The sequence below is a fragment of the Protopterus annectens genome, chromosome 8.part0, assembly GCF_019279795.1.
Source record: "Protopterus annectens isolate FY-2018-M chromosome 8.part0, PAN1.0, whole genome shotgun sequence".
NCBI classification, from domain to species: domain Eukaryota; kingdom Metazoa; phylum Chordata; order Ceratodontiformes; family Protopteridae; genus Protopterus; species Protopterus annectens.
This window is the reverse complement of record NC_056741.1, coordinates 452492125-452519973: the sequence shown is the minus strand read 5'-3', so window position 1 is coordinate 452519973 and position 27849 is coordinate 452492125. Positions and strand designations below refer to the sequence as shown.

The window sequence follows — 27849 nt, the reverse complement described above, 5'->3', positions numbered from 1 at the left end:
CATACCTATCAACCTCTTAGTGCAAGAAATCTGGGCAAAGTCAAAATGAATGGTGGGACAAAGGACCAAAATCAGGGAAAGATTTTAATTATTGCTGTTATAAACTTAGAAAGTTGCTACAATAACAGGTTTTGCATTAGTATGAATTTTCTGAAGGTTAAGCAATCTGAAACTCAATTGCCTGCCATCATTTAGTAACTTTAATCCTTAATGATTTGCCAGAAAACCACAAACTTTATGATGAACAGACCAAAAATATGAGACACAAATCTGGACATTCTGCAAAAATCTGGACAGTTGAGAGGTATGAAGGCAAGTCTTTCTACAGATTGGCAGGATTAATGATTTTTTTCAACTGATTAGGTGTGGTATTTGATGTGTTCCCAACATCTCAGGGTTGTCTTACCAGAATAAGAGCTCTTTTGTTGTGCTGATAGTCATGATTCATCAGTAAGTGTATCAAATGTGGTTTGTCTATTCAGTAAAATTAATGGTTGTGACTAGTACGAGGTGCTGGTCAGCTGATACCCTGTGAAAAGATGTGGTGCTTTCATATCAAGTGATGGGGGTGATGAAAAGTGGAAGATACGTAAGTCACACCTGTAACAGCAGTTGAACTTGTAGAAGCAGGAGACAGACTTTTTCCAAAAAATGAAGGAGATATCTAACTAGTAATGCTGTGACATTGTAGTATGTGTTTCCAGCTGCTGGGGACAATGGAGAGATAAGTGTTTTAGGGGTCTGTTAAGGAGAGAGACTGCAACAAGAGAAGGATATGAGCCAGTTATGGATTCGGCAGTTTTTTTGCCAAACAAGGAAGAGAATGCAGAGTCTTCCCCCTCCTCTGAAAGATTTGGGCTATTGAAGAAAAGATGTTTGAAGAAGAGAAGAGGGCTGAGCCAGTAAACAGACATCTCCTAAAGACAGAGTCATTCAAAGTAATCGGTTGACTGAAAGGTGATACTAGACCAGCAGAAATGATTATTCAGGGGCTCAAATAACAGTAAAAGAAGAAATATTTACCACAACCTGGCAAACTAGTTATGCTGCTGAACATATGTTTGTCAATTATCTGTTCGTTAATAATCTACAGTCACAGATGTTTGCTGGAGAATGGCGCAAAGGATAAATAACTTTCTGCATTTTATGACAGAGAAATTCAGGAGTAGTACCTACATGATTAAAGTTCCTGTAGGAAAGAAGCTGCATACATGAGACAGAAGAGTTTGTTCAAGGTTATGGGGCTACTAATGAGAAAAGAATGTCTCTGAGGGTGTTTGTCTTGGAGGTGTCCCAGTCTTGCAGTCTAAGTTTCTGACTGATGAGTGGCAAAGGACAACACAGTGTTCATCAGTGAAAATGAAACTAGAATGGATGAAGGCAGGAAAACTGAGTACTCACCTCCAGGCATTAAAACTGGGCACCATCTGTGGTTGTAGAGATCAGTTACCAGAATGTGTGGTGCATTGGAGGTTTTTAAAGATTTGCAAGATAGACTATAATCCAGCACTCCTTTAATTCTATTACTAGAGCCTAAACTGTGAGTTTGAATGGAGAGATGAGTCAGCAAGCAAGGGGTAGTATTGCTGAAATTGAATTCATCCTCAAGTTTTGGTGAGTACTTCATGAGCTGGACCCTGTATTCACAAAATCTTACCAATACATCACTGATATTTAGACTACATTTATATAGCACATATGATGGACAGAAGTAGGCTAAAAATTACAAAGGATAGCTGGATGCACAAGACCCAGGATAAAAAAGTGCCCAATCCTGGTAGACATACTGGTGCCAGGACTGGAAAAGATGATGGTAAAGAATCCTCAAAATACGGAAAGATTCCTACAATGGGGCCAGGCAAGGCCTAGGGGTAGGATGGCCTCCCTGTTATAGAAGGAAGTAGTACTCCACAAAAATCTGAAAAACTGATAGGTCAAAAAAGAGCCATAAAGACATTAAAGTGGACTATTGAGGGTAAGAAACACATTATGTATTGTTACTATTATGCAAAAAGCCCGGAATTTTCAAACACAAGATATACAAAATGATTAAGAGAGAAATTAGAGGAAAGAAAAAATACTTCCACAAGAAAAACTGTCAGAAGCTTCAAATAAAAAATGCATTCATTAATACTACAGATTTGTGAAAAATAGCATATTGATCAAGAAACTTTGATCTGTTTGGAAAAAAAATAATCCGAGGAAGTGCAAAAATATAAAAAACAAAACCTAGAGATTTTTGAAAAGTATGAAAAAGAAACATGGACATGGGAAAGAAAGAGAGATTTGATATGGTGCAATATTTATGCAAAGAGAAAGCCAAATTATTCAATATAAAGAAGACATCCCCAAAGATATTCGAAGAGAAATACAGGCAAAGGCATCCGTATATGGGAAATTTCACAATAAAAAATAATATCACAAAGAAGGAATGTAGAAAAGAAGATTAATAAAGTAGAAGTTAAAAAAAATAGAAGTTGAAGTTATGGAGTGCCTGCAAAGTGAAGGATTTGGTGTAGAAGGTCTAACACAGGTTACATCACAGCATGATGGAGTGAGTCCCCAAAGTAAGGAGACGCAGGAAGAGCTTGAGATATCTGCATGAGAAGTATGGACATGGGAAAGAAGAAGAGATTTACTATGGTGCAATATTTATGCAAAGGAGAAAGCAAAACTAACCAATACAAAAAGAGCAGCACCAAAGATATTTGAAGAGCAATACAGGCAAAGAAATCTGGACATGGAAAACGTTACATTACAAAAATAAGACAAAGAGGAAAAGTAGAAAAGGAGATCAGTAATGGAGAAGTTAAAGAAATAGAAACTGAGGTTATGGAGTACCTGCAAAGTGAAGGATTTAGTGTAGAAAATCTAATGCAGAAAGCACCACGACAGGATAGAGCAATGGATATCCAAATTAAGGGGAAACCAGTAGAATGGGAAGCAATTGGTGAGGTGCCATATGAAGATATTTTGGAGCCTTCCACAAGAAACAAGTATAAACATTCACTTGAAGCTGGACAGCAAGGGAAGGAACAGGAATCTGTGGAAACTCTAATGCAGTCAATGTTGAGGAGTGATAGGCCAGTGAGTTCCCATATGACAGAGCAAAGGATGGCACAAGATGAAACTGAAGAGAATGTGCCACAAGAAAATGCTATAGAACTTTCTAAAGAATGCCCGTAGGAAATGGAAAACAAAAAATGTGCCCTTAGTTTAGAAGAAAATGAGTTGAGAAGAGTTGCTTGATTTAATAGACATAGATAGACATATTAAGATCAATGAAAGAAATAGACTGCAGAAGGTCGATAAAACCCAAAAAGTCAGAAGTTTTATAAAACAAATGAAGACGGTAATTAGAACAGTCCACAGAGATCCATGTGATATAACAGAAGTTAACAGGATATATTACTGTGCAGCTAAATTAATAACTGATAAAGTTCTACCACAAGAACACAGGTAGCGAGAAAAGGGAAGGGGAGAAACTGAATATCATCATGGAAGTATCAAATAGGGAAAACTATAAAGCAATTAAGACAAGAAGTGTTGCTGTTAGAGGAATATAGAAGATGGAACAGATCAACAAATATACTAAGAAAGATAGATGTGATAAAAGTAATGCGCAGTATTAGAAAACATTAGGATTTATCATGCACTATTGCAAATAACAAACTAAAATTCTCAGCACAGCTGGAAAAACTTAGAAGATACACAGAAAATACAGAGGAAAAGTATACAATAAGCAATTTACTGATGACCCAAAAAGGTTTTATAGAGGATTGGGAATCAAGGTAAAAGGAATTGAAAGACTACCAAAAAATTAAGAAATAGATACATTTTGGAGAAGTATCCATTAAGATTTAGTGGAACATAGTAAAGATGCTAAATGGATAGGAGAATTAAAAGCATGAATAAGAAGTTTAAAGGTACAGGATATGAAACGGGATGAAGTAACAGCCAGAGAGATTGAAATAAAGTTAAGAAAAACCTCTAATTAGAAAATCCCAGGCCTAGATGCAGTACCTAGCGTTTGGCTAAAAGTATTAACATCTTTGCACGAAGATTTAGCCATGAGTAAGAACTATTTATATGCATACCCCAAACAGACACCGATTTGGCTTACAACAGGAAAAACAATGCTCCTACTTAAGAGTGAACCTGCAAGCTGCCCTAAAAATTATAAACCAATAACTTGCCTTCCGACAACATATAAACTATACACAGAAATTGATGCCGACAGAGTTTATAGTCATCTAGAAGAAAACTCAATTATGGCAGTAGAACAAAAGGAAAATAAAAGAAAGTCATATGAAACAAAGGATCATTTGTTGTTAAATAAAGGCATAGTGGAGAACTGTAAAAAGGAGACGAATCTAAGTATGGCATAGATTGACTACAAACAAGCATATGATAGTATCCCACATTCATGGACAAAAGAGTGCTTAAAAATGTATGAGATATACCCTACACTGATCAACTACATTACAGTGACTATGAAACAGTGGCAGACCACTTTGCAATTAAGCCATGATAAAGGATAAATTATGATCCCAGGGATAAAAGTTCAAAGGGAGATATTCCATGGTGACTCTCTGTCATCGCTGCTATTTTGCCTTGCACTTAACCCATTAAGCTGTCTACTTAAGAGCTTAGGTCATGGCTATAATTTGGCTCCTAGAAAACAATAAAGTATAAGACTTCTCATCTTCTCTTTGTCGATGATTTAAAACTGTATAGCTCATCAGATGAGGAACTAAAAGCACAACTGCAAGCTGCCAAAACCTTTCAGATGACATAAAAATGTCATTTGGTCTTGATAAATGTGCAAAAGCAACCTTTAAAGCAGGAAAGCTGCAGCACCAGGAAAACATCAGTTTGGGACAAGAACGTGATATAAAAAAACTTGAGCAAGAAAGAGAGAGAGTATAAATATTTGGGAAATTGATGAAGGATCAACAATAAAACATGAACAAATGCGAATAAAACTTAGTAAGGAATACTTTAGAAGACTTAAATTAATCCTGAAAACAGCATTGACATCTAGAAACAAAATTCAAGCTATAAACCAATTTGCTTTTCCTGTCCTAACTTACAGTTTTGAAGTGATTGACTGGCCCCAAAATGTGTTGGATAGATTAGATCGGAAAACAAGAAGAATGCTTCATGCTCACCAAATGAGTTATAAAAATCCATGCATACCAAGATTATATATTCTCCGTTCTGAAGGAGGGATGGGCCTTCTTTAAATTAATTACATGTATAGATTTGCAATCATGGGACTCCACACATACCTGCTGACTCACAAGACCCAAATGTAGTGAAAGCTTTGAAACATGAGGAGAATAAATCTAAGATGACTTCTCTGCTTAATCTAGCAGAAGCATATCGACATCAAGCAGGAATGGAAATCAAACCAAGTAGATAAAAATTAGGCAGCAATTGAATGTGCCAAAAACCAAAGAAAGAATATAAGGTGAAGGACCAGATGAGAAGGTAAGAAATGTGGAAAATGCATAAATATAGCTGCAAGTATAGAAAACTTCTGGAAGAACGTCATGGTGATCAGGAAAGAATGCAGGAATGGTTAAGGAGAAGCGAATTCAAACAAAGATGAAAGGTTAATATTAGCAGGCCAAGATAATGGGCTGCGTACATGCTGGTTTACAAAGTCCATTGAACATGTGGGAGAAAAAGACAAATGCAGGTTTTGTAAAACCGAATTGGAAACAGTCGCACACACCTCATTGCTGGTTGTGACGTACTAATGGCAGAAGGACTGTATACTGAAAGGCATAATAATGTGGCAAGATAGTTGCACTGGGGATTGTGCAAACATTATGGTACTGAAGTGGCTAAAAAACACTGAAAACATGATGCACAAAGAATCATAGAAAATGATGAAGTTTACATCACATTTCATAACCCAGAGGCTCCCTTCACTCTGGAATAAAATCCCAGTCCAGGTTAGGCAGAGTCCCTCATTGACTCTCTTCAAGAGGAATCTTGATGAGTGGATGGGAGATCGTAGGTTTACCCTGGGTATCACTTCTGTGTCACTGTTAGACAGAGGCACAGTATACTAACCTCGAAAAAGGGCATAGCAAAATAAATTTAAAATGGGTGGCGAAAGCCAAACACATTCTGGCTAGGCTTATAAATGCCCTAGGGCAGATAGCCTAGTATGAACCTATGAACCTATGAACCTATGAGATCATCTATTACCAACAGTTCAAAAGATAGATGCTAGAAAACTGGATATAGTGGTCCAAGAAAAGAAGACAAAAGTAGCATTGATTATTGAAATCGCCACACCCAATGACTATAGTGTTTTGCGTACAGAGAGACACAAAGTAATAAAATATCAGGATCAGCAGGCAGAAATGAGAGCAATGTGGAAGAAAGATACCCTTTCAGTTCAACTAGTAGTAGGAGCAATATAAAAAATAATCTACAATCATATTTAGATATGTTACCAATTCATGTAACCCCGTACGAATTGCAGAAGGAATCATTACTGGGCACATTGCGGGTGCTGCAACAAACACTTTGGGCTGACATCAAAGATTGAAACAATACTAATTTCATGAGCTTTAAACATACTTCGATTTAGGAGTAGGGTCCACTCCCATCATGGTATTAGAAACCCAAAAGACTTGGATAAATTAAAAAAGAGAGTCATAAGGTCAACAGGACACACAGGTTAATACTTTCAAGTGACATCTCTTCTAACTTCAGTCAGTTCTGGTAGATAGGTTATAGCTTCTGCACTGGCTACACTGTCAATGGCACAGAGAATAGCAGAGTAAATGACTTTTTGAAGTGATGTTCAGCTGTGTAGTGTCTATGATACCATCAATAACTTACAATTGTATGGCACAGTCATTACTTGTGCTGTCTCTAATAGGAGTGCAGGAACATAGGAACGATGCTAGACATGCAGTCACAATTACCATAAGATGTCTCTAATAGGAGTGCAGGAGCAATACTAATTTCATGAGCTTTAATTGTACTTTGACTTAGAAATGGAGTCCTTTCCTGTCATGGTATTAGAAACCCCAAAAATTTGGAGAAATTAAAAAGAGTGCAGAAACAATGCTAGACATATGCTCACAGGGACTATGAAATGTTTTTAATAGGAGTGCAGGAATATGGAAACAATGCTAGGCATGTGCTCACAGGGAGTATGAAATGTTTCTAATAGGAGTGCAGAAACATAGGAACAATGCTAGGCATGTGCTCACAGGGACTATGAAATGTCTCTAATAGGAGTGCAGGAATATGGAAACAATGCTAGGCATGTGCTCACAGGGACTATGAAATGTCTCTAATAGGAGTGCAGGAATATGGAAACAATGCTAGGCATGTGCTCACAGGGACTATGAAATGTCTCTAATAGTAGTGCAGGAATATGGAAACAATGCTAGGCATGTGCTCACAGGGACTATGAAATGTCTCTAATAGGAGTGCAGGAATATGGAAATAATGCTAGGCATGTGCTCACAGGGACTATGAAATGTCTCTAATAGGAGTGCAGGAATATGGAAACAATGCTAGGCATGTGCTCACAGGGACTATGAAATGTCTCTAATAGGAGTGCAGGAATATGGAAACAATGCTAGGCATGTGCTCACAGGGACTATGAAATGTCTCTAATAGGAGTGCAGAAACATAGGAACAATGCTAGGCATGTGCTCACAGGGAATATGAAATGTCTCTAATAGGAGTGCAGGAATATGGAAACAATGCTAGGCATGTGCTCACAGGGACTATGAAATGTCTCTAATAGGAGTGCAGAAACATAGGAACAATGCTAGGCATGTGCTCACAGGGACTATGAAATGTCTCTAATAGGAGTGCAGGAATATGGAAACAATGCTAGGCATGCTATAATGTGGCTTCCTCAAAGCAACAAAGTGTAAAGACTCATCCTGTTTGTCGACTTAAAACTGTATAGCTCATCAGAAGAGGAACTGAAAGCACAACTGCAAGTAGTCAAAACTTTTTCAGATGATATAAGAATGTCATTCGGTCTTGGCAAATGTGCAAAAGCAACATTTAAAGCAGGAAAGCTGCAGCACCAAGAAAACATCAGTTTGGGACAAAAATGTGATATAAAAGAATCTGAGCAAGAGGGAGTGTATAAATATTTGGGAATTGATGAAGGATCAACAATAAAACATGAAGAAATGCAAATAGTAAGGAATATTTTAGAAGACTTAAATAAATCCTGAAAACAGCATTGACATCTAGGAACAAAGTTCAAGCTATAAACCAATTTACTCTTCCTGTCCTAGCTTACAGTTTTGGAGTGACTGACTGGCTCTAAAAGGTGTTGGACAGATTAAACAGGAAAACAAGAAGGATGCTTCATGCTCATCAAATGATTTATAAACATCAGTGCATACCAAAATTATATATTTCCCGTTCAGAAGGAGGTATGGGCCTCCTTGAAATTGATTACTTGTATAGATCTGCAATCATGGGACTGCATACATATCTGCTGACCTCACAAGACCCAAACAAAGTGAACATTTTGAAACACGAGGAGAATAAATACTCTAGCAAAAGCATATCAGTGTGAAGCAGGAATGGAAATCAAACCAGAAGTAGATAAAAATCAGGCAGCAACTGAATGTGCCAAAAAACAAAAGAAAGAATATAAGGTGAAGAATCAGATGAGAACGTAAGAAATGTGGAAAATACGTAAATATAGTTGCAAGTATAGAAAACTCCTGGAACAACCTCATGTTGATCAGGATCGAATGCAGGAATAGTTAAGGAGAAGCAAATTCATACCAAAAGATGAAAGGTTAATATTGGTGGCCCAATATAGTGGACTACATGCACGTTGGTTTACAAAGTCCATTGAACATGCAGGAGAAACATTTTGTAAAACAGAATTGGAAACAGTTGCACACCTTGTTGCTGGTTATGACATATTAATGGCAGAAAGACTGTATACTGAAAGGCATAATAATGTGGCAAGTCTGTTACACTGGGGATTGTGCAAACATTATAATACCGAAGAAGATTAAACACACTGGAATCATAAGCCACAAAGCATCATTGAAAATTATGAAGTCTACATCACATGGGATCATGCATTACCAACCATTCAAAAGACAGAGGCCAGAAAAGCAGATATAGTGGTCCATGAAAAGAAGGCAAAAGTAGCATTGATCATTGAAATCACTGCACCCAGTGACTATAGTGTCTTCTTGTGTGCAGAGAGACACAAAGTCATAAAATATCAGGATTTGCAGGCAGAAATGAGGGCAATGTGGAAGGAAGATACCCAGACAGTTCCAGTAGTAGTAAGAGCAATGGGTCTTATAGAAAAGAAACTACAATTGTATTTAGATATTTTACCAATGCATGTAACCCTGTACGAATTGCAGAAGTCATTATTGGGCACATTGTGTGTGCTGCGAAGAGCACTTTTGGCTAACATCAAAGACTGAAACAATACTAATTTCATGAACTTTAATCATACTTTGACATAGGAATGGGGTCCATTCCCATCATGGTATTAAAAACTCAACATACTTGGAGAAATTAAAAATAACTCAGGAACACAGGGACAATGAAAGTTATGTGATCACACGGACCATAAGATGTCTCCAACAGGAACATAGGAACAATACCAGGCATGTGGGCACAGGGACCATGAAATGTCTTTAATAGTAGTGATAATAGGACTGCAGGAATATAGAAACAATGCTAGGCATGCAATCGCAGGGATGATAAGATGTCTGTAACAGCAGTGCAGGAACAAAGGAACAAAGGAACAATGCTAGGCATGCGATCACAGGGACCATAACATGTCTCTAATAGGAGCACAGGAACATAAGAGCAATACTGGGCATGTAGTTACAAGGACCATGAAATGTTTCTAATAGGAGTACAGGAACATAGGAGCAATACCAGGCATGTGATCACAGAGATCACAAGATGCCAAGCAAAATACACCTTTACGCAGACACACTTAAAGCTCCTGATACCCTTTACAAGCATTTTAATAGTGCTCACCTCTCACGCTGAGGAAGGCCATACATGAAAATCCTGGTGTAAATTTGTGTATACCCATTTAGTCATCAAGACTAGCCTTAAAGGCCCACAAAGTACTACTTTCCTTGATTCCAGAAACTGAAAATACATTGACTTGGGAGCATCTCCCTTTAGTGAATCTTGTTAATTTGTTAGTGTAGGATCATAAGATCATAGGAAGTTACTAGGTTATTGGCCCTGAGGCCCTTATAAGCCTAGCCAAGAGTTTAGCCCATGCATAGACAAATCAGCACCCAATGCCCCTGTCCAGCAGGGAAACGGGTGGAATCCCAGAGATATATTTTCTATTTCCCATCCAGCTATCCAGATTGCACTTAAAAAGGGGTAAAGAGGTACTCTGCTTGACATAGAGAGGGTGTCTATTCCATAGATAGGGAAGTCTCTGGGACACAAATCTGTCCTGCCACCAAGTCCTATTGATGTCACAGACCAGGTTGAGGCCACATGTGTGGGTTACTCGAGTGGAGCTTGACTTGCGGATATGCAGCAGTCCCATCAAGGCGGGGTCCAAGATCACCTTATATGCCAGACAGAGGTCACCTCTGAGGAATCTGCATGAAACAGAGTAGAGGAATAGGGCTTTTAGCCTATCTGTGTATGGTAGATTTTTGAGGCTCTGGATTCTCCTGGTGAGGAACCTCTGTGGTCTCTCCAGCTGCTGCATGTGCTTTGCAAGGTACATGCCGAATGGGGTGTTGTACTCAATAATGGGCCTTATAAGGGAAGAATACAGGGATGTTATGACCTCCTTGTCCCTGGATGAGATACCCTTACTTATGGGGTGGGCCATATAGAAAGCTTTCTGTACAATGGAAGCAACATGGTGGTCAAGAGTCAGGCTGCTATCAATCTGGGTGCCCATATCCCTCACGACTGACTGCATGCTTAAAACGCTGTTACTAATTTGTGGGGGCAGCTCTCTCCCCAAAGGGGGATGATGATGCATTTTTTTGTATTCAGCTTGAAGCCATGTTTCTGTACAGATTTAGATCCCTAGCATTGGTGTTGGTAGAAGCACTGGTTTTACAAACAAATGGGAGGTCAAATAGGACTGGGTCTTTCATGGCTCAAAAGGTGAGATAGAGGTTAGTAAGTGTACCCAGTAGGCCACTGAATATAAGGACATCTGTGCTAATCTATTGATATAGTTGAAGGATTTAATTAACTGGGTCAAAGAGAAGGATAGCCTGTCTATGGTGGACACATAAAATAAGACAGCATTGTCTACAGAAATGTAGAAGTTTCTTATAACCATATCTGTTGGAAGAGGAGTACCACTTATAACATATGAGGGAACTTTTTTGCTGAATGTTAGTATGCTGCACATTTTTGATTTAAGCTTGACACTGCTTTCAGTACATCAAGTGTGCATATATTCCAGCTCTTTGTAAAGCAGTTTAGTATCAGTAGCTGAGTGAATAATATTATCCAGCTTGCAGTTATCGGCAAATCTGATAAACCACTCTGCAGTAATACTGGCTTGCAGGTCTGCAAAATAAATGCCAAACACGAGAAGGCCCAGCACTGATCTTTGTGATACCCCACTATATACACTTTACATTCACAGAGAGTATTAGTAACTTTCATGATTTTGGGTATGTTATACAGTCAGTTTGCGATCCAGCTGACAGCACAGAGATTTACACTGACTTTGTCTAAGTTTTCAATCATATCAGCCTAAGTGATAGTATTAAAACCTTGGCTAGGTCAAGGGAAACAATGTGCATAGAGTAACCACTATCCACAGCCTCTGTAACCTTTTCAAAAAGGTTTACTAGGTTCAGGAGACATGACTTGCCATTCACAAAACCAAACTGATTGGGGTCTATATCAGTCAAGTTTCCTATGTCTGCATAGGGATTTTCAGTGAAAGGATTTTGTTGTAGAAAGGCGGTACACATTTGAGACCTTTGTCAGACAAAGCTAGAGTTGAAGACTGACAAAAGAAACAGTTGTTTATGAAAATACTGCTGCAGTCTTGGGCAGTAGTGTGATGACTTATATTGTCACCCAATGCTCTGTTCCTGCTATTATTTATACCATGGTGTACCCCAGTTATTTTGATAAGAAAGGTTAACATTTTTGTTAGATGTATTTGTGGTAAGATGTGAATCCTAAGAGGAACAAGAGAGCCTTGTCTTTGCCTAGACATTGTGGGAGATGGGGTGCCTGATGTATGAAGCTGTGCTTGACTGCAAGCAGACAGTGATCTTCCTCATTGATCTGTAGAGAGTATGGATTGAGGGAGTGGAGGATGAGTTGAAGGTGGTGGTTAATAAGAGCATGTTTGCTGCCCTGTCTTCAGTGAGGGGAGGAGGGGAGCACTAACGCTGAGGTGAACTACAGCAACTCTTATAGAATTAATTAGGTAGAAAAAAAGTAGTGCAGATACTTAAAGAGATGCAGCCATTTGTTACAATATCAGAGTTATAGAACAAATCAATCCCTTGGAGGAAAGTAGCTGGGATAAGAAAGGAAAGGCTTGCATAGGATGAGCCAGATTCATAACAAGTGCATCCGTTCAAAGGATCAGAAAGAGTTGAGCTGGGTCAGGAGGAACTTTGGAGCTGCACCTAAATAATTAATGTTTTCAGGTTTGAAATGGCCATGAAAGGCAAGAGGGATACGTGGGACTGCGTAAAAAGTGAAATACACTGCGCACTTGGGAAACATTTTCCCAAAGAGTTTTTATGAAGCTAGTTGCATCAAAAAATAACCCATTTGGGAGAACTAGTAAAGTAGAGGGAAGACATGCAGAATAGGGGAGGGGCTGGATTTGGAGAGAACAATTTATGAGGGGTAAAATGGTCCTGAATAAGTAGCCTGTTCTGTATTGGTTGTGTGAAGTGGTTGCTTTGAACAAGGACTAATGCAGGAGATGCGAGGATGAGCGATCAGTGATGTGACGTACTGGAGGAGGCAGGACCTTAGATCTGCTGTGTTTTTCTGGATGAACTGTTACTCATTGCTGCTATTGAATGGATAGATGAAATGGAGTGGCCTAGATGCAGTGGGTAATATGCTTATATACAACAGCAAGTTATGCATTGCATTGACACTGGAAGATAATCAGAACTGCTAGGGAGAGAGTTGGAGAGGGAGCTAGATAATTAACTGATGTGGGTGCAGGAGTATGTAAGTAAGTGATGTGGGAGTGAGACCTAGCTAAGTAACTGATGTGGGTGTAGGAGTATGTAAGTAAGTGATGTGGGAGTGAGACCTAGGTAATAACTGATGTGGGTGTGGGAGTATGTAAGTAAGTGATGTGGGAGTGAGACATAGGTAAGTAACTGATGTGGGTGTGGGAGTATGTAAGTAAGTGATGTGGGAGTGAGACCTAGGTAAGTAAGTGATGTGGGTGTGGGAGTATGTAAGTGATGTGGGAGTGGAGTATGCAAGTAACTGATGTGGGAGTGGGAGCTAGATATGTAAGTGATGGAGTGGGAGCTAGGTATGTAAGTGATGTGGGAGTGGGAGCTAGGTAAGTAAGTGATGTGGGTGTGGGAGTATGTAAGTAAGTGATGTGGGTGTGGGAGTATGCAAATAACTGATGTGGGAGTGGGAGGTAGATATGTAAGTGATGGAGTGGGAGCTAGGTATGTAAGTGATGTGGGAGTGGCAGCTAGGTAAGTAAGTGATGTGGGTGCGGGACTATGTAAGTAAGTGATGTGGAAGTGGGAGCTAGATATGTAAGTGATGGAGTGGGAGCTAGGTATGTAAGTGATGTGGAAGTGGGAGCTAGGTAAGTAAGTGATGTGGGTGTGGGAATTTGTAAGTAAGTAATGTGGGAGCGGGAGTATGTAAGTAAGTAATGTGGGAGCGGGAGTATGCAAGTAACTGATGTGGGAGTGGGAGCTAGGTAAGTAAATGATGTGGGAGTGGGAGCTAGGTATGTAAGTGATGTGGATGTGGAAGCTAGGTAAGTAAGTGATGTGGGAGTGGGAGTATCTAAGTAATTGTCCAGTAACTTGAGTATGTAACAAAATTGAACACAGCATGTATGGGGGCAGCAGGTAGAAGAGCAAGTTCAAAACTAGGGAATGTCCTGTAAGGGTAAGTAACAAAGCATCTGCTCCAATTGGTAGTAGGGAATACAAAGCAGCATGTTAGTGTTGGAGAGTGGGAATAACAGTGTGCATGTATAACCTGAAGTGTAGACACATGGGTATGCATGGATTCATCGATTTATTCAGCTGTGGAAAAGCTAACAAAATAAATACAGGACATGGAATTTTATACTGAAAATGGTGTGCTTTCTTATGGTTATATGTTGTATATAAGCTTGTGTATCGGTTTAAGTAAAAGAAGTTTGAAAATGTTCTAATCACATCTTGAAATAGACTAATTTATGTTCTAGCTCTGTGGCTCTGAACAGCAGAGCACTCATTTGGTACAACAGGTGAAGAAATATGTCTCAGTAGATAAGGCTGATGATATGCCTCATAAAGACAACAAAACGTGTACTCTGCCATTCTTAATATATAGCATTCTAAAATCATGTTATTTATCTAGGTGGATAATATATGTATGTATACATTTATTTTATTTTGTTAACCAGAGTCGGGTGTTGTCCCAAGTGGACAGTTTTCAGGCTCAGTCCAGGGAGTAGATGACATTCATCTACTGACTTTAATACAACAATTAAGTTAGAATGCAGCAATATCAGAAAAAAGCAGTAAACACACATGCAAATATTTACACAGCTAATAGGTTCATAGGTTCATAGGTTCATACTAGGCTATCTGCCCGAGGGCATTTACAAGCCTAGCCCATAGTTTTGTGGCTTACGCCACCCCTTTAGTATGGGGAACTATACCCATTATTTTGCTGTGCCTCTGTTGAGCAGTGACACTGAGGTAATCCCTGGGGTATATCTGCGATCTCCCATCCATTGGTCAAGATTTCTCTTGAACAAGGCCAGCGAGGTGCTCTGCCTCACATATACCGGGATTTTATTCCACAGCATAGGGAGTCTTTGGGTGATGAATCTATCCCTCCAGCACGTCCTATTAATAGCCGTGTCGAGGTTTAAGTCTCCGCCCTTGTGGCTCTGACGGATCTAGATTTTTGAGGTGAAGCATATTCATCAAATCTGGGTTTGACATGGCCTTGTATGTTAGGCAAAGGTCACCTCTGAGCAAGCGGTAAGCGACTGAATAGAGCTGGAGTTCTTTCAGTCGGGCAGCATAGGACAGATGTTTGAGACCCTTTATCCTTTTGGTGAGGAACTTTTGTGGCCTCTCCAGCTGCTGCAAGTGTCGGGTCAGATACATTCCGAATGGGGCATTGTACTCAATCATTGGTCTGATGAGTGATGAGTATAGGGAGACTATGACCTCCCTTGATCTAGATGAGAATCCCTTCATGATAAGGTGGGCAATACAAGTATAAACAAAGGTGGTGGATATGGATTGGAAGAAATTGCTTCTCTTCATTATTTAACATACTCCAGCTCAATGATTCTGACATTCTGTGATAGGTAAAATACTCTGTATTATAAATACAGGAACATACAGACTAATGCTTTTTTGGTTACATTACAGGAATCCTGCCTGCACTACAATAGACCTGTCTAATACCCCTTTCCTGGATAACTTTTTTTGGAAAGCTTTCAGCGCCTTCATGTATTGCAAGTTAGAAAGCATTCAGAATTTTACATCATTACATCTTTACAGAAGCCAAACATCTGAGACGTCTTCTCTTATCCATGGGTGGTTACTTGCACTTCCCTTCTGAGCTGCACCTTAACTCATTCTTCAGTGACTGAAAGGAGTGCCATATCTGGGGAATGATGGCAGACATGTCTGCTGCAAGGATATTATATCTTTTATGTACAGTCATTCATTATCTGAATGGTGACCAGCATTATAAATGAATAAATAAATAAATAAATTTGTGTTTGTAACCCGGTCAGCTACATACATGATATCACAGTGTCATATTTAGTGTGAAATATTCAAAAGAGATGCTTGTTTGTTACAGACAAAATATATCTATTTTCACAGAACTTGGCCTTAACTGCAGAGAAGTTTTCCATGTGCTTTGAATACAAAAAGGGAATCCTAAATATACTGCATGAAGGAAAACACACATTTACTAAAGGATTTCTTAGCTGAATTTATACCATACATGCACCGCATAGGAACTTCATGTTACGTTAGACAGACTAGCTGCACTTAACACCCGCTCTTACATACAGATCATCATGGATGAAATGTGCAGTCATATAATGCAAGTATGTTCGATTTGCCACCAATTTCTTTACTCTAGTTGTTTCATGTACTGAAAAACTTTCAGGGAGGTAGTAACCAAGTGACAGCATAAAAGAAGCCCCACACATTCAAGAGAGAACATTATCAAAAGATACTTAAGCCTGTTCTATCCTGATTTCTTTAAGGAACTCTAGTTACTACACTCTTGGTGGGACTGCTTTTGTGGTAATTAGTGGATCAGCACACCACTGGACTAGACCAAAACCACATAATCAGTTTTAATCTGAATTTTACCTCTTGAATTTTCGCAGCAGGACCTTAATTTGATTGAAGTCTGGTCTTTCAGTTACATCTTCTGCCCAACACTTCTGCATCAATAGGCCCAGCTCTTCTGTGTGGCAGTGTATGTTCACTGTGGGACGGAAGGGTGGGTGTTCTTTGTTCCTCACTTTCTCAATGATTTCTTGAGGAAAGAAAGCAAAAACAATTTCATAAGGAAAATGTTGATTTACTTACTATCCATTTACTTGATAACACATTTTAAGCTATAAAATGTCATAACAAAATACATAGCTTTGGTATCATCAGTAGACTCACAAAAGCTACAAAAGCCACAAAATTAGATTTCATAATAAAGTGGTCTTTCAGTCAATGTCAAGAGAAAACATTTGTGACAGTTTAATTGCTGAGATGATCACATAATACAAGTTTAAATGTGTTGAGTTTTGTAGAATTTGTCAAAGAAAGTAATTCCATACTATTGATGGACTTTTTTTTTTGAAAAAACTCTGTCAGCTGTAGCTAGAAAACAGGGGAGGTCCTTTTAAAATAGATGAATTTTTGCTTTGGGATCTCAGGGTGCAAAGGATATGAGGATGTATACATTTGGTAGTTGGGGGAGGGAAGTAAGGGTTATTTAGGAATCTGAAGGTCAGGTTTTATAATGTATTACAATTCGTGCAACAGGTAGTCACCTAACATTTTGCAGGGTCTGGCAGTGGTATTGCTTTGGAAAAACTAGAATAATAAACTGGCAAATCTTGCTTAATGGAGATTTAAAAAGTTGTGCATTGCCAGAGGAATACAACATGATTAGAGGGAGTGCATATTCTAATCAGGAAAAAATAATGTTTTTGGCTATTGCTTTGTGTGATTCAAAACTCAGCATCTAGTTTTATATATATTTTAGTTGTACAAATAACATTGTTAGTTCCAGCATGAGTTTAAAGATTAAAATGCATGTTTAGTTTAGAACCTAAAAATGTTTAAGACTGGACTGAGACAGTGTTTGCACTGCAGGGAGCTTTTTGGTGCAAGAGATGATGACTTGTCTAGATAGCAAGGTGTGCTGAAAAACATGGAGTTAGTCTCAATTATGTGAATTAGCAGGCAGTGTGCTTCAAAAACGGGTTCCTATCGCGTCATCGAAAATTGTAAATGGCTAACGTGTATTAAGCGAACCCGATTGGTCGAAATGTCGTGTGAGTAACACGGAAATCGCTGTAGGGAATATTTTCCCTTTACTCCAATGCAGTGCGATCTCGGAGTAGGAATATTTAAGTAGCGGGGGTGTAGGGGGAGCAGCCCCCCACATGGGGGTGCAGGGGGGCTTGCCCACAGCATTTAGGTAAGTATAGTTTTTTATTTATTTTTTTTTATTATATTTTCGAAATTTCAAACATCGCTCATATGGTGTTGACCACATGGTGTTCGGTGTTTGAAACTTTCGAAAATATAATATAGACCCTTCAAAAACTGCCTGCACTGTTATCATCTCAAATTCCAGTTCAACGTGCTGTGTATTTCACCCTTCATTAAGAAGTAGAATGTTATAGGTATAAACACGTTGCGGTTATGGTAGCTGCAGTAGCAGCATATTATACGTGAATAGTGAGGAAAACAAAAGGCTGGGGCCAGTATAGATTATTGAGGAATGCCTGTGGTTAGATACATAAGATCAGAATAAGTTCCATTTGCTTGCATGGAGAGTAGACTTGACTGTAGTTTTTAAAAACAGTTCAAGGGACTTAATGCAAATCTAATTTGATCTAGTTTATTGGACTAGCAGAATGAGACTGAATAAATTAAAATCTAATTTTTGGACTGTGAAGAAAGCACCAGAAAGAAGGATTAGTTACTATTATGAAGACAGAAGTTTGGGTAGTGTAGTTATAGCAGAAGCCATGTCCTGCATGTGATACAAGTGCAAGGTATATTACAAATTCTGATATTTTTGAAAAAATATCAAAGATCTGTGGTTTTCTGTTTAAAAGCTGATTATGGAAACATCACTAATTCTTTTATTCTACTTACTTAGGATGAGAGTCAGTGGAAGCAGCATGCTCTTCGTGTGAGATTGTACCTATTTGTAGGGGTAGAGGTTGCTCTCTCAGAAAAAATGCAGTTTTTGGTGTCCATCTGGTTTGAGATGTTCAACAAAATAAAGCTGAGTAGACAAAAAGGTGCTGTCTGTCAATGTGACTTTGTGAAAATAACCCAGTTTCTGCCAGCAGGCAATGTTGAGTAAATGCATTTAACCTGCCATTCAAGATGACCCTAATAAAATTTGAGTCAGGCTTCAAATACACTTTTGAGTAATTAAAACAAAAATGAGTCTATGTTCTGTCTGTTCATAGAGTCATAAGTAGTTAAAAGAATACAGGGCGTAAGTAGTATGTCCTATGCAGACTGCCATAAGGCCCTGTCCCTGTATTCTGTCTCCTACAGGCTTTTGAGGGGTGATCTATGCTTGGCATACAGGGCATTGTCAGACCCCACTCTGATGGACCTCCTACATATCCACAAAACAAACGGCACCAGAATTACCTGTTCTAAAGACTTACACCTTGCCTGCAATATAAATAGGACCTGCTGGAGAGGTAGGTATGTATCCCAGAGATTACCCCATCTATGAAACAGGCTCCCAATCCATATTAAGCAGAGTTCCTCCCTAACCCAATTCAAGTGCAACTTGGACAATTGAATGGGAAGCTGGAAATGCATCCCTGGTTTGGCACCTATGTCTCTAATGGACACAGGTAACCTGTAAATGGTTCATCTTCCAAGCCCCTGCTTACACTTATCAAGGGTATCAGAACTTGTCAGAGATTTGGGATGCATGGCTAGGCTTAAAAAGACCCTTGTGGTCGTTAGTCTAGTAAACACCTATGAACCTATAATAGCCAAGTGGTCCAGGAGACCATTGAGGAGCCTTGCCCAATTTCACAACTGCCTAAAGTACTATCTGGTTAAGTGGCTTGCTCAAGGTCATACAGTAGACAAATGGATGCTGAAGAAACCAACCCCTGTACCACATGGATCAGCTTGTTAACAACTCATAGCCTTAACCCACTGCTCTAACTGCCAGAAACCACATATATGACAAAATCATCACTAGTTATACTAAAAGACCACAGTGGCTCAGACATGGTCTTTTTCCAGTCATACAAACAGCAACTGCGAAACGCGACCCTTATTTCAAAGTTCAACTGTATGGTACAGACATATGAAACACTGAGTATGACCCATATGACCTATATGACCTGAGTTTGAACAGCAGCATGGATACTGGAAGAGGTAGGTGGGGAAATGTGGAGTTAGTGACTGATACTGGCTTGCCAATCCTGGGTGTTCTGGGTAGCCAATTGCTATTATGCAAGAGGAAGCTTGCCATGTACTGAATGTGGCCAGGACCGAGGATTGGCTTGGCTTTACCAACAATTTTGGAGAAAAAGATTACCATTGATTAAAAGGTGTTTGAGTGACTTATTTGTATAGGGTATATGATACTCTATGAGAAACATGAGTGTCCTAATGACTGATTTTATTTATTTTAATTAAATGTATGTGTGGGTTAAAGAGCTATGTAATTATTCTCTAATGTATGGAGTTATGAAAGGGATTGCTGTGGAACAGGATATGTATGTATACAGTATTCCAGAGAATTAGTATTCTTGTAATTAAAAGATGTGGGCAGTTTGTATAGCTAAGGGATGATGCACTAATATGTTGACATTTGGTACAGATGTATGAAAAGGTTATAGAATGTATTTAATTCTAGAGTTTCTGTGTTTTGAAGATTCTCTGAATTATAGTGAGTTTTAAATTGACAAAGCATGTCTTCATGATGTAAATAGACATGATGTATTTCCATTTCTGATAGCATAATGATAAAGAGAAATGTAAGTGGAGCAGGGGAGGGTGGAACTGGGTGTATGTGATTTAGGGTCCTAAGCTGAGCTAGTATAGAGTCAGATAGCTGAAATTAGCAGCTTTATTTGACTAAAAACAACTAGAGAGTTGTGGTATTGTATGAGGAAGTTGGGAGAGTCAGAGAAGTATGTAAGAGTGGTACAGGATATGTACGAGGGTAGTGTGACAGTGTTGAGGACTGCTGTGGGAGTGAAGGATGCATTTAAGGTGGAGGTGGGATTACATCAAGGATCAGCTCTCAGCCCTTTCTTATCTGCAATGGTGAAGGACAGGTTGACAGATGAGATCAGACAGGAGTCCCTGTGGACTATGATGTTTGTAGATGACATTGTGATCTGTAGTGAGAGTAGGGAGCAGGTGGAGGAGACCCTGGAGAGATGGAGATATGCTCTAGAGAGAAGAGGAATGAAGGTCAGCAGGACTAAGACAGAATATATGTGTGTGAATGAGAGGGAGGATAGAGGAATGGTGAGGATGCAGGGAGTAGAGCTGGCGAAGGTGGATGAGTTTAAATACTTGGGATCAATAGTTCAGAGTAATGGTGAGTGTGGAAGAGAGGTGAAGAAGAGAGTACAGGCAGGATGGTGTGGGTGGAGAAGAGTGTCAGGAGTGATTTGTGACAAACGTGTACCAGTAAGAGTAAAAGGGAAGGTCTACAAGAGGGTAATGAGACCAGCTATGTTATATGGGTTGGAGACAGTGGCATTGACAAAAAGGCAGGAGTTAGAGCTGGATGTGGCAGAGTTAAAGATGTTAAGATTTGCACTGAGTGTGACAAGGGTGGACAGGATCAGGAATAAGTATATTAGAGGGTCAGCCCAGGTTGGAAGGTTTGGAGACAAAGCCAGAGAGGCAAGATTATATTGGTTTGGACATGTGCTGAGGATGGATGCTGAGTATATTGGGAAAAAGATGCTAAGGATGAAGCTAACAGGAAAGGAGGAAGGCCTAAGATAAGGTTTATGGATGTGGTGAGAGAGGACATGAAGGTGGTTGGTGTGACAGAGCAAGATGCAGAGGACAGGAAGAAATGGTCCGCTGTGGTGACACCTAACGGGAAAAGCCAAAAGAAGATGATGATTTGACTAAAAACAACTGATGCCTTCTACAGTGGACACAAGGATGGCATTCAGTGTAAGCCCTTTCAGATGATTTTCTAGGATGTTTTAATCTCCTCTGTGATGCCCTAAGTTCTCAGTTATTTTGTCCATAAGATGAATTTATATGTTAAATGCCATATATGACTTCCATAGTAGTAGTTGTGTCTTTAGTTGACATGTCCTGCATTCAGTATTAGCTGCTCATTGCTCATTTTGGCAGTCCTATTGCTTCCTAAGTGTAGGAGAACATCATTTCAGTAGACTGCAGAAGGTAAAGGAAGAATCAGATCACTACATTAGTGCTTCTTGTGCCAGTTGGCAACTTAATGGTTCAGAGATTGTACACATTAATACAACTGAGACAGACGTGGATTTCGCTTCCATAGGTTCATAGGTAAGTACTAGGCTAACTGCCCTTGCAGACCTTTTTACACCTAGCCAGCTTCCCTTTTTGTGCTTGAAATAACCTATCCTATTTGGTTATCTATCGGCCTTACCCATCTCATGTTTCATAATTATATATTACCCCTAATAAGAATAACCGGGATTATACCATAGATAATTTGAGAGGACCCATGCATGGGATAAAGCATTTAGGAGCTGCCTCTGTCCATTAGTAGTACAGGAGGCAGTTCTGGGAATTTTCTGTTTTCTATTCATAGATGCAAGTTATGCTTGAATATGGACAGGGATGAATTTTGTTTTATGTGAATGGGGATCTATTCTACAGCAGTGGTATCCCCCGTGAAATGTACCTGTCTTCCCAAAATGTTTTGTTAATGTTGTATAAGAGGTTTAGATCTGTAGACTGAGTATTTTTGGTAAAATCTGACTTGATGTTGTGCAGTAAATCCATCAGTAATGGGTCACAGGATGCCTTGTATGCCCAACACAGGTCACCTCTTAGCAGTCTATAGGATACTGAGTATAGTGACAGGGCTTTTAGTTGGTCCATGTAGGACATGTTGTTTAGGCCTCATAAACTTTCATTAATGTATTTCTGTGGGAACCCACCTGGTACTGGTAGGAGGTGCCTCATCAGAGAGCATGAAGGTGACAACTGATGTTCTGCAGGGATCAGTAATGGGACCTTTTTGTTTGGCAATTACTTTTTTGACATCCAAACCATGAATCAAGACCTCTAGCAACTATGTTTGAAGATGACTATAAACTGCGAGTCATTGTCAAGTCTCACTCTTATAGCCAAGCCCTATAACAAGAACTTACATGATAAATTCATAGTGAACTAAAATGGACTCAAATTAAATGTTAAAATGTGCAATATTGTCACATTTGTAGATAACTCTTCCCCTCGGATTACAACATAGACAACAACCCACTCCAAAATCAGAATGTTATTAAAAATACAGCATAGACAACACCCCAATCCACAATGAGAACATTGTTAAAGACATTGAAACTTGGGTTGATAATTCCAGTTTGCTTTGGTCATCATGTAATGGGAGTAGTCAGAAAGTCCTTCTACTGACCACAATTAATTTCCAAATAAATTGTCTCCTTATATTCAGTATTGATTAGTCAAGTTATTGAATATAATGCCCAATTTAGGATGTATCTCAGTAGACACAGCGGACAATTAAAAAGACCTCAGAGTTTCCTAATGAAGATCAGTAGCTTAAAACCCCTAAACTACCAGAAACTACTGGAAGCACTGTCTCTTTATTCAGTATTCTATAGATTCCTGAGAAGAGATCACTGCCTTGCCTTCCATGCCATTAAGGACTCAGTGGTCCTGCATCTCTTGTATCTCCACAAATTAAATAGTACCACAAATACCAGAACCTTGGATCTAAATCTTCATATGCAAATATGAAGATATGAATTACTTTGTTCTAGAAGTGTATGTATTGTTTAGTTATAACTCTAACATTTTTCATGTCTGTATCTGTTTTGGAGCTTTTCTCCCTGGGCCTCCACTGAAAGTGGGTTCCTGACCCATTTGGATTTTCCCAGTCACCACATGTCAATAAATAAATAAATAAATAATGAAAACAGGGTGGAGAGCTATGTTCATTATATGATGCTCTCCCCTTCCCCGGAATAGACTCTCACTGCAAATTAAGCAGTTTGATAAATTATCTTTAACTCATTCATTCCAGTGGAGCTCAGGAAGTTTGCCCTGTAACTTCAAATGGGAGGAGCCTAAGCCTTTTCATAGAATCAAATTATCACATTTCAAACAAATGTTCATATCTCTGGAACCATAGGGGTTATGAAAGAAGTATAAATGGCTGTTTATTTACCTGCACTAGACAGAGGTTAAATATTAATGCAGTTCTTGATGAACATGGTGGTTGCCCAAATAGTTTGAGATTTTGTATTTTGGGCAAGCCATTCTGTTTTGAAAGTGGGGGAATCTATATTCAAAAATTACTTGAATTAGAAACTAAAATGATTTTGAAGTATAACACACTGGAGCCTTATGGATTGAATTTGGAGTTAAGTATTTAATTTATTGAATTATTATTATTATTATTATTATATAATAATATTATTTTCAATATTAGAGATAGAGCTTGTATATATATATTTATTTAGTTATTTATTTATTTATTAGTATTATATTATATATTGTGTGCACTTTGAATATATTGTTTAAGGCATTTTAAAATAATGTGATCATCTCAGCATTTGACTGACTAATTAATTAATCAATTAACTAATAGGAGAAGCTTGTGCTAATTAGTATCACTTTATGTGTGTATATATACTGTTGTTAGCACACACTTTTTATGATCCTTTGAAGGCGAAAGGCCGAGGTACCAGATCGTAAATAAAATAAAACTGGTAAAAGTGCTTGGTATGTGTTTGTGAACTGTTGCTTTTTTCGATAGTGTTTGTGGATATTTGCTTTTCGTTATCAAACACTTACCAGTGGAAATGACTCAGGCAAGTGGAGCTTCGGGGCAGAATATTATGCCAGGAGCAACCTGTTTTGCTGATATGGTCAATGAACGAGAAAGGAAATTCATTAATATGGATCTGTGGAATGTTGGTGGAAACAGACAGGTAGATGATCGTTTTGTGTTACTGGATAGACTTATGACAAAAGAAATTGCCTTATTCCTTGACACATGCCTTTTGGAAAAATCTATCAATCTAAACTTAACACCAAGAGGTTTGCGCATTGATAAATTGCCTGCTTCTGAATTCTCCGAGGAAGAACATGATTTGCTGGATGAATGGAAAATGGCGTCTCTAGAGTGTACTAATAAGTGGCTCCGTATTCTAGTAAAATGGAACCAGAGAGCGCATGAAAAACTTAAAAATGAAATTTTGCATCTACAGGACGAGGTGGTGGGGGAGTCCTATTTCAAGATGCAATTCTCTAAAATCACTGATAAAATTTCTAAATTAGAGACTGATATCCTGCAACGGAAAAGAAACAAACTGTTGCGAGATATGAAAGACTACAAAACTGGCGTCTTATTCTCTTGGCAATGTGAGGTGACGTGCAGCAGATCAAAGGTCAGGAGAAGTTCACAGAAACAACGCAGCACTTCAGCATCCTCGGGGGAACGAGAAAGAAATAACTTTAGCACTAAAAATGTGACATTTGCTAACTTCACCAACAATGGGAATGCTGAAAGTGAGGACGCAAATGGTTCCTCTAATTTATCTAAAACTGATAATTCCTTTCAGACCAATAAATCGGGTCGAGGAAGGAATGGCAGAAAGGGCAGAAATCATTTCAAGGAGTGAATATGTGAGTGCACAGGATGAACAGACTTTATGTTTAATTAATTTGTCTAATTTGGCTATCAGTGATGTTATGAGCTCTGTGCTGCTTAGAGGCAACAAATTTGTGCCTACTTATTTTCCCTCACTTGGTGATTTGTATGTAGAGTTGAAAAAGTTTATTAGAAAATTGTATTTGAAAGTATTTTTTCAAAACTATACTGCTAACACTGTGAATAATTTATTGAGTGGTAATAATCTTGAATGTGATGATGATGATGATGAATTACTGAATTTATCCATTTATGATTATGAGAATGCTGATTTTTATCCTGAAGATGAAAATGTGATTAATGTAGAAAATACTGAAAATGGTGAAGGCTATTATACGGGATATGGGAGACTGTCACTTCCGTATTTAACTTCTGATAGCAAGTTTACACCTAATATTAAAGTACCCGCTATTGCCACCTTTTTTAAGGTTATATGTAAAGAAATTACACTATTAATGAAGAATTTTCATAAAAGTTTAAAACAATATAACTTAAATAAAAGTGAATGGATGGCCTTAAAAAATATGATTAAAATTAAAAGGGAATTAATTTTCAAGTGTGCAGATAAAGGTGGTAATTGGGTTATTTTACATAAATCTAATTATTGTGAGATGGTAAATGATTTGCTTAATAATGAGGCTGAATACAAATGCTTAGGTAAGGATCCTATAATAGAATTCAACATTGAGTTATTAAACCTATTGGAAAGAGGGGAACGTCTTGGCTTTTTTAGCCATAGTGATGTTGGTAAATTGTTCATTAAGAAACCACTGACACCTATTTTTTATGCCTTACCAAAAGTGCACAAATGTTTAGAAAACCCCCCAGGTAGGCCAATAGTGTCAGGAATAGGCTCCTTTTTGAGTAATGTTAACATCTTTTTGGATTTTCACCTAAAAAAAACATTTATCAAAAGTGGCAGCACATATTTCGAATACTCAGGATTTAATAAATGAGCTTTGTCAAATTAAATGGTGTAATGACTACTATTGGGTAACCATAGATGTGAAGTCATTATATACTAATATTAATAAAAGATGGGGGCTAGAAGCAGTTATGGAAATGCTGGGAGATGGACCTAGAACTACGTTCTTGATTAAATTATTAGAATTTTGTCTTACCCATAGCTATTTTTGTTTCAACAATGACTTTTTCTTGCAATTGAAAGGAACGGCTATGGGGGCTGCATTTGCGCCCTCATATGCCATTATGTACATGGGATTTTTTGAAAAACAATATATTTATCCCACTTCCTTTTATAAAAAGAATGTAATAGTTTATAAGCGATTCAATGATGATCTTTTTTTGATATGTAGTGGTGATATCCTTGAATTTTTTGATTTTTTTGATAATTTGAATAATAATGATCACGGTTTAACCTTCTGTTTTGAATATAATAGGGATAAGATTAATTTCTTAGACATAACATTGTATCATAAAGAGGATTACATTGGTTTTAGGCCTTTTAGGAAAGATACCTTGGTCAACATGTTTTTACATGCGAAGAGCATGCATCCTGGACATTTAGTGCGCTCATTACCCTTAGGTGAATTCAAAAGGATTTTTGACCACACTAGTGATGAAAATGAGAGGTATAGAGAACTGAACAATGTTGAGTTAAGGTTAATGAAGAGGGGTTATAATAAAGATCATTTATCAATGTGCAAAAATAAAGTACTTGGTATTGTTAATTACAATGAATACTGAAATTTTGAAAATGGTTTGGATAGACATAATTCTTCAGTATTTGAGAATATAGAAAATAATAATGAGGAAAAATTATTTTTTGTTACCAAATTCTCCCCTTTATCTGATGAATTAATGAAGTTGGTGAGGAAATATTGGTATTTAATTAATGAGGATGAAAATATAGGCCATTTGTTTCCCAAACACATAACTTTTTCTTATAAGAGGGGGAAAAATTTGAAGGAGTTATTAAATTATAACTTTTCAAAAGGAGATGAGAGAGTGAGTCTTCCAGTAGGTACATACCCGTGTGGCCACTGCAGCCTTTGTGTGAAGGCCATTAATATTACTAGGATTAATGGTGTTCTATTTTCTCCCAGATTCTATTTTAATTGTAGATCGGTAGGGGTAGTATACATCTTGGGCTGCTCTTGTGTAGATATATGGTACATAGGACAAACTAAAAGGATAGTTCGAATTTGCATCCTGAAACACTATTAGAAATCATAATGAAGTTAGCCCTGTGGCCAAACATTTTCTTGATGAACATGGTGGTTGCCCAAATAGTTTGAGATTTTGTATTTTGGGCAAGCCATTCTATTTTGAAAGTGGGGGAATCTATATTCAAAAATTACTTGAATTAGAAACTAAAATGATTTTGAAGTATAACACACTGAAGCCTTATGGATTGAATTTGGAGTTAAGTATTTAATTTATTGAATTATTATTATTATTATTATTATTATATAATAATATTATTTTCAATATTAGAGATAGAGCTTGTGTATATATATTTATTTAGTTATTTATTTATTTATT

General features: G+C 38.1%; 1 protein-coding gene across 1 annotated transcript in view; it reads right to left on the bottom strand.

Annotated features, from left to right (window-relative positions):
- The window catches only part of NPR1 (natriuretic peptide receptor 1), a 3300976-nt gene that overhangs the window by 413228 nt on the left and 2859899 nt on the right, over positions 1-27849 (bottom strand). The window contains exon 15 of the mRNA XM_044079969.1: positions 16575-16743. Coding sequence (XP_043935904.1) covers positions 16575-16743 — 169 coding nt within the window. The remainder of the gene's footprint in view (positions 1-16574; positions 16744-27849) is intronic.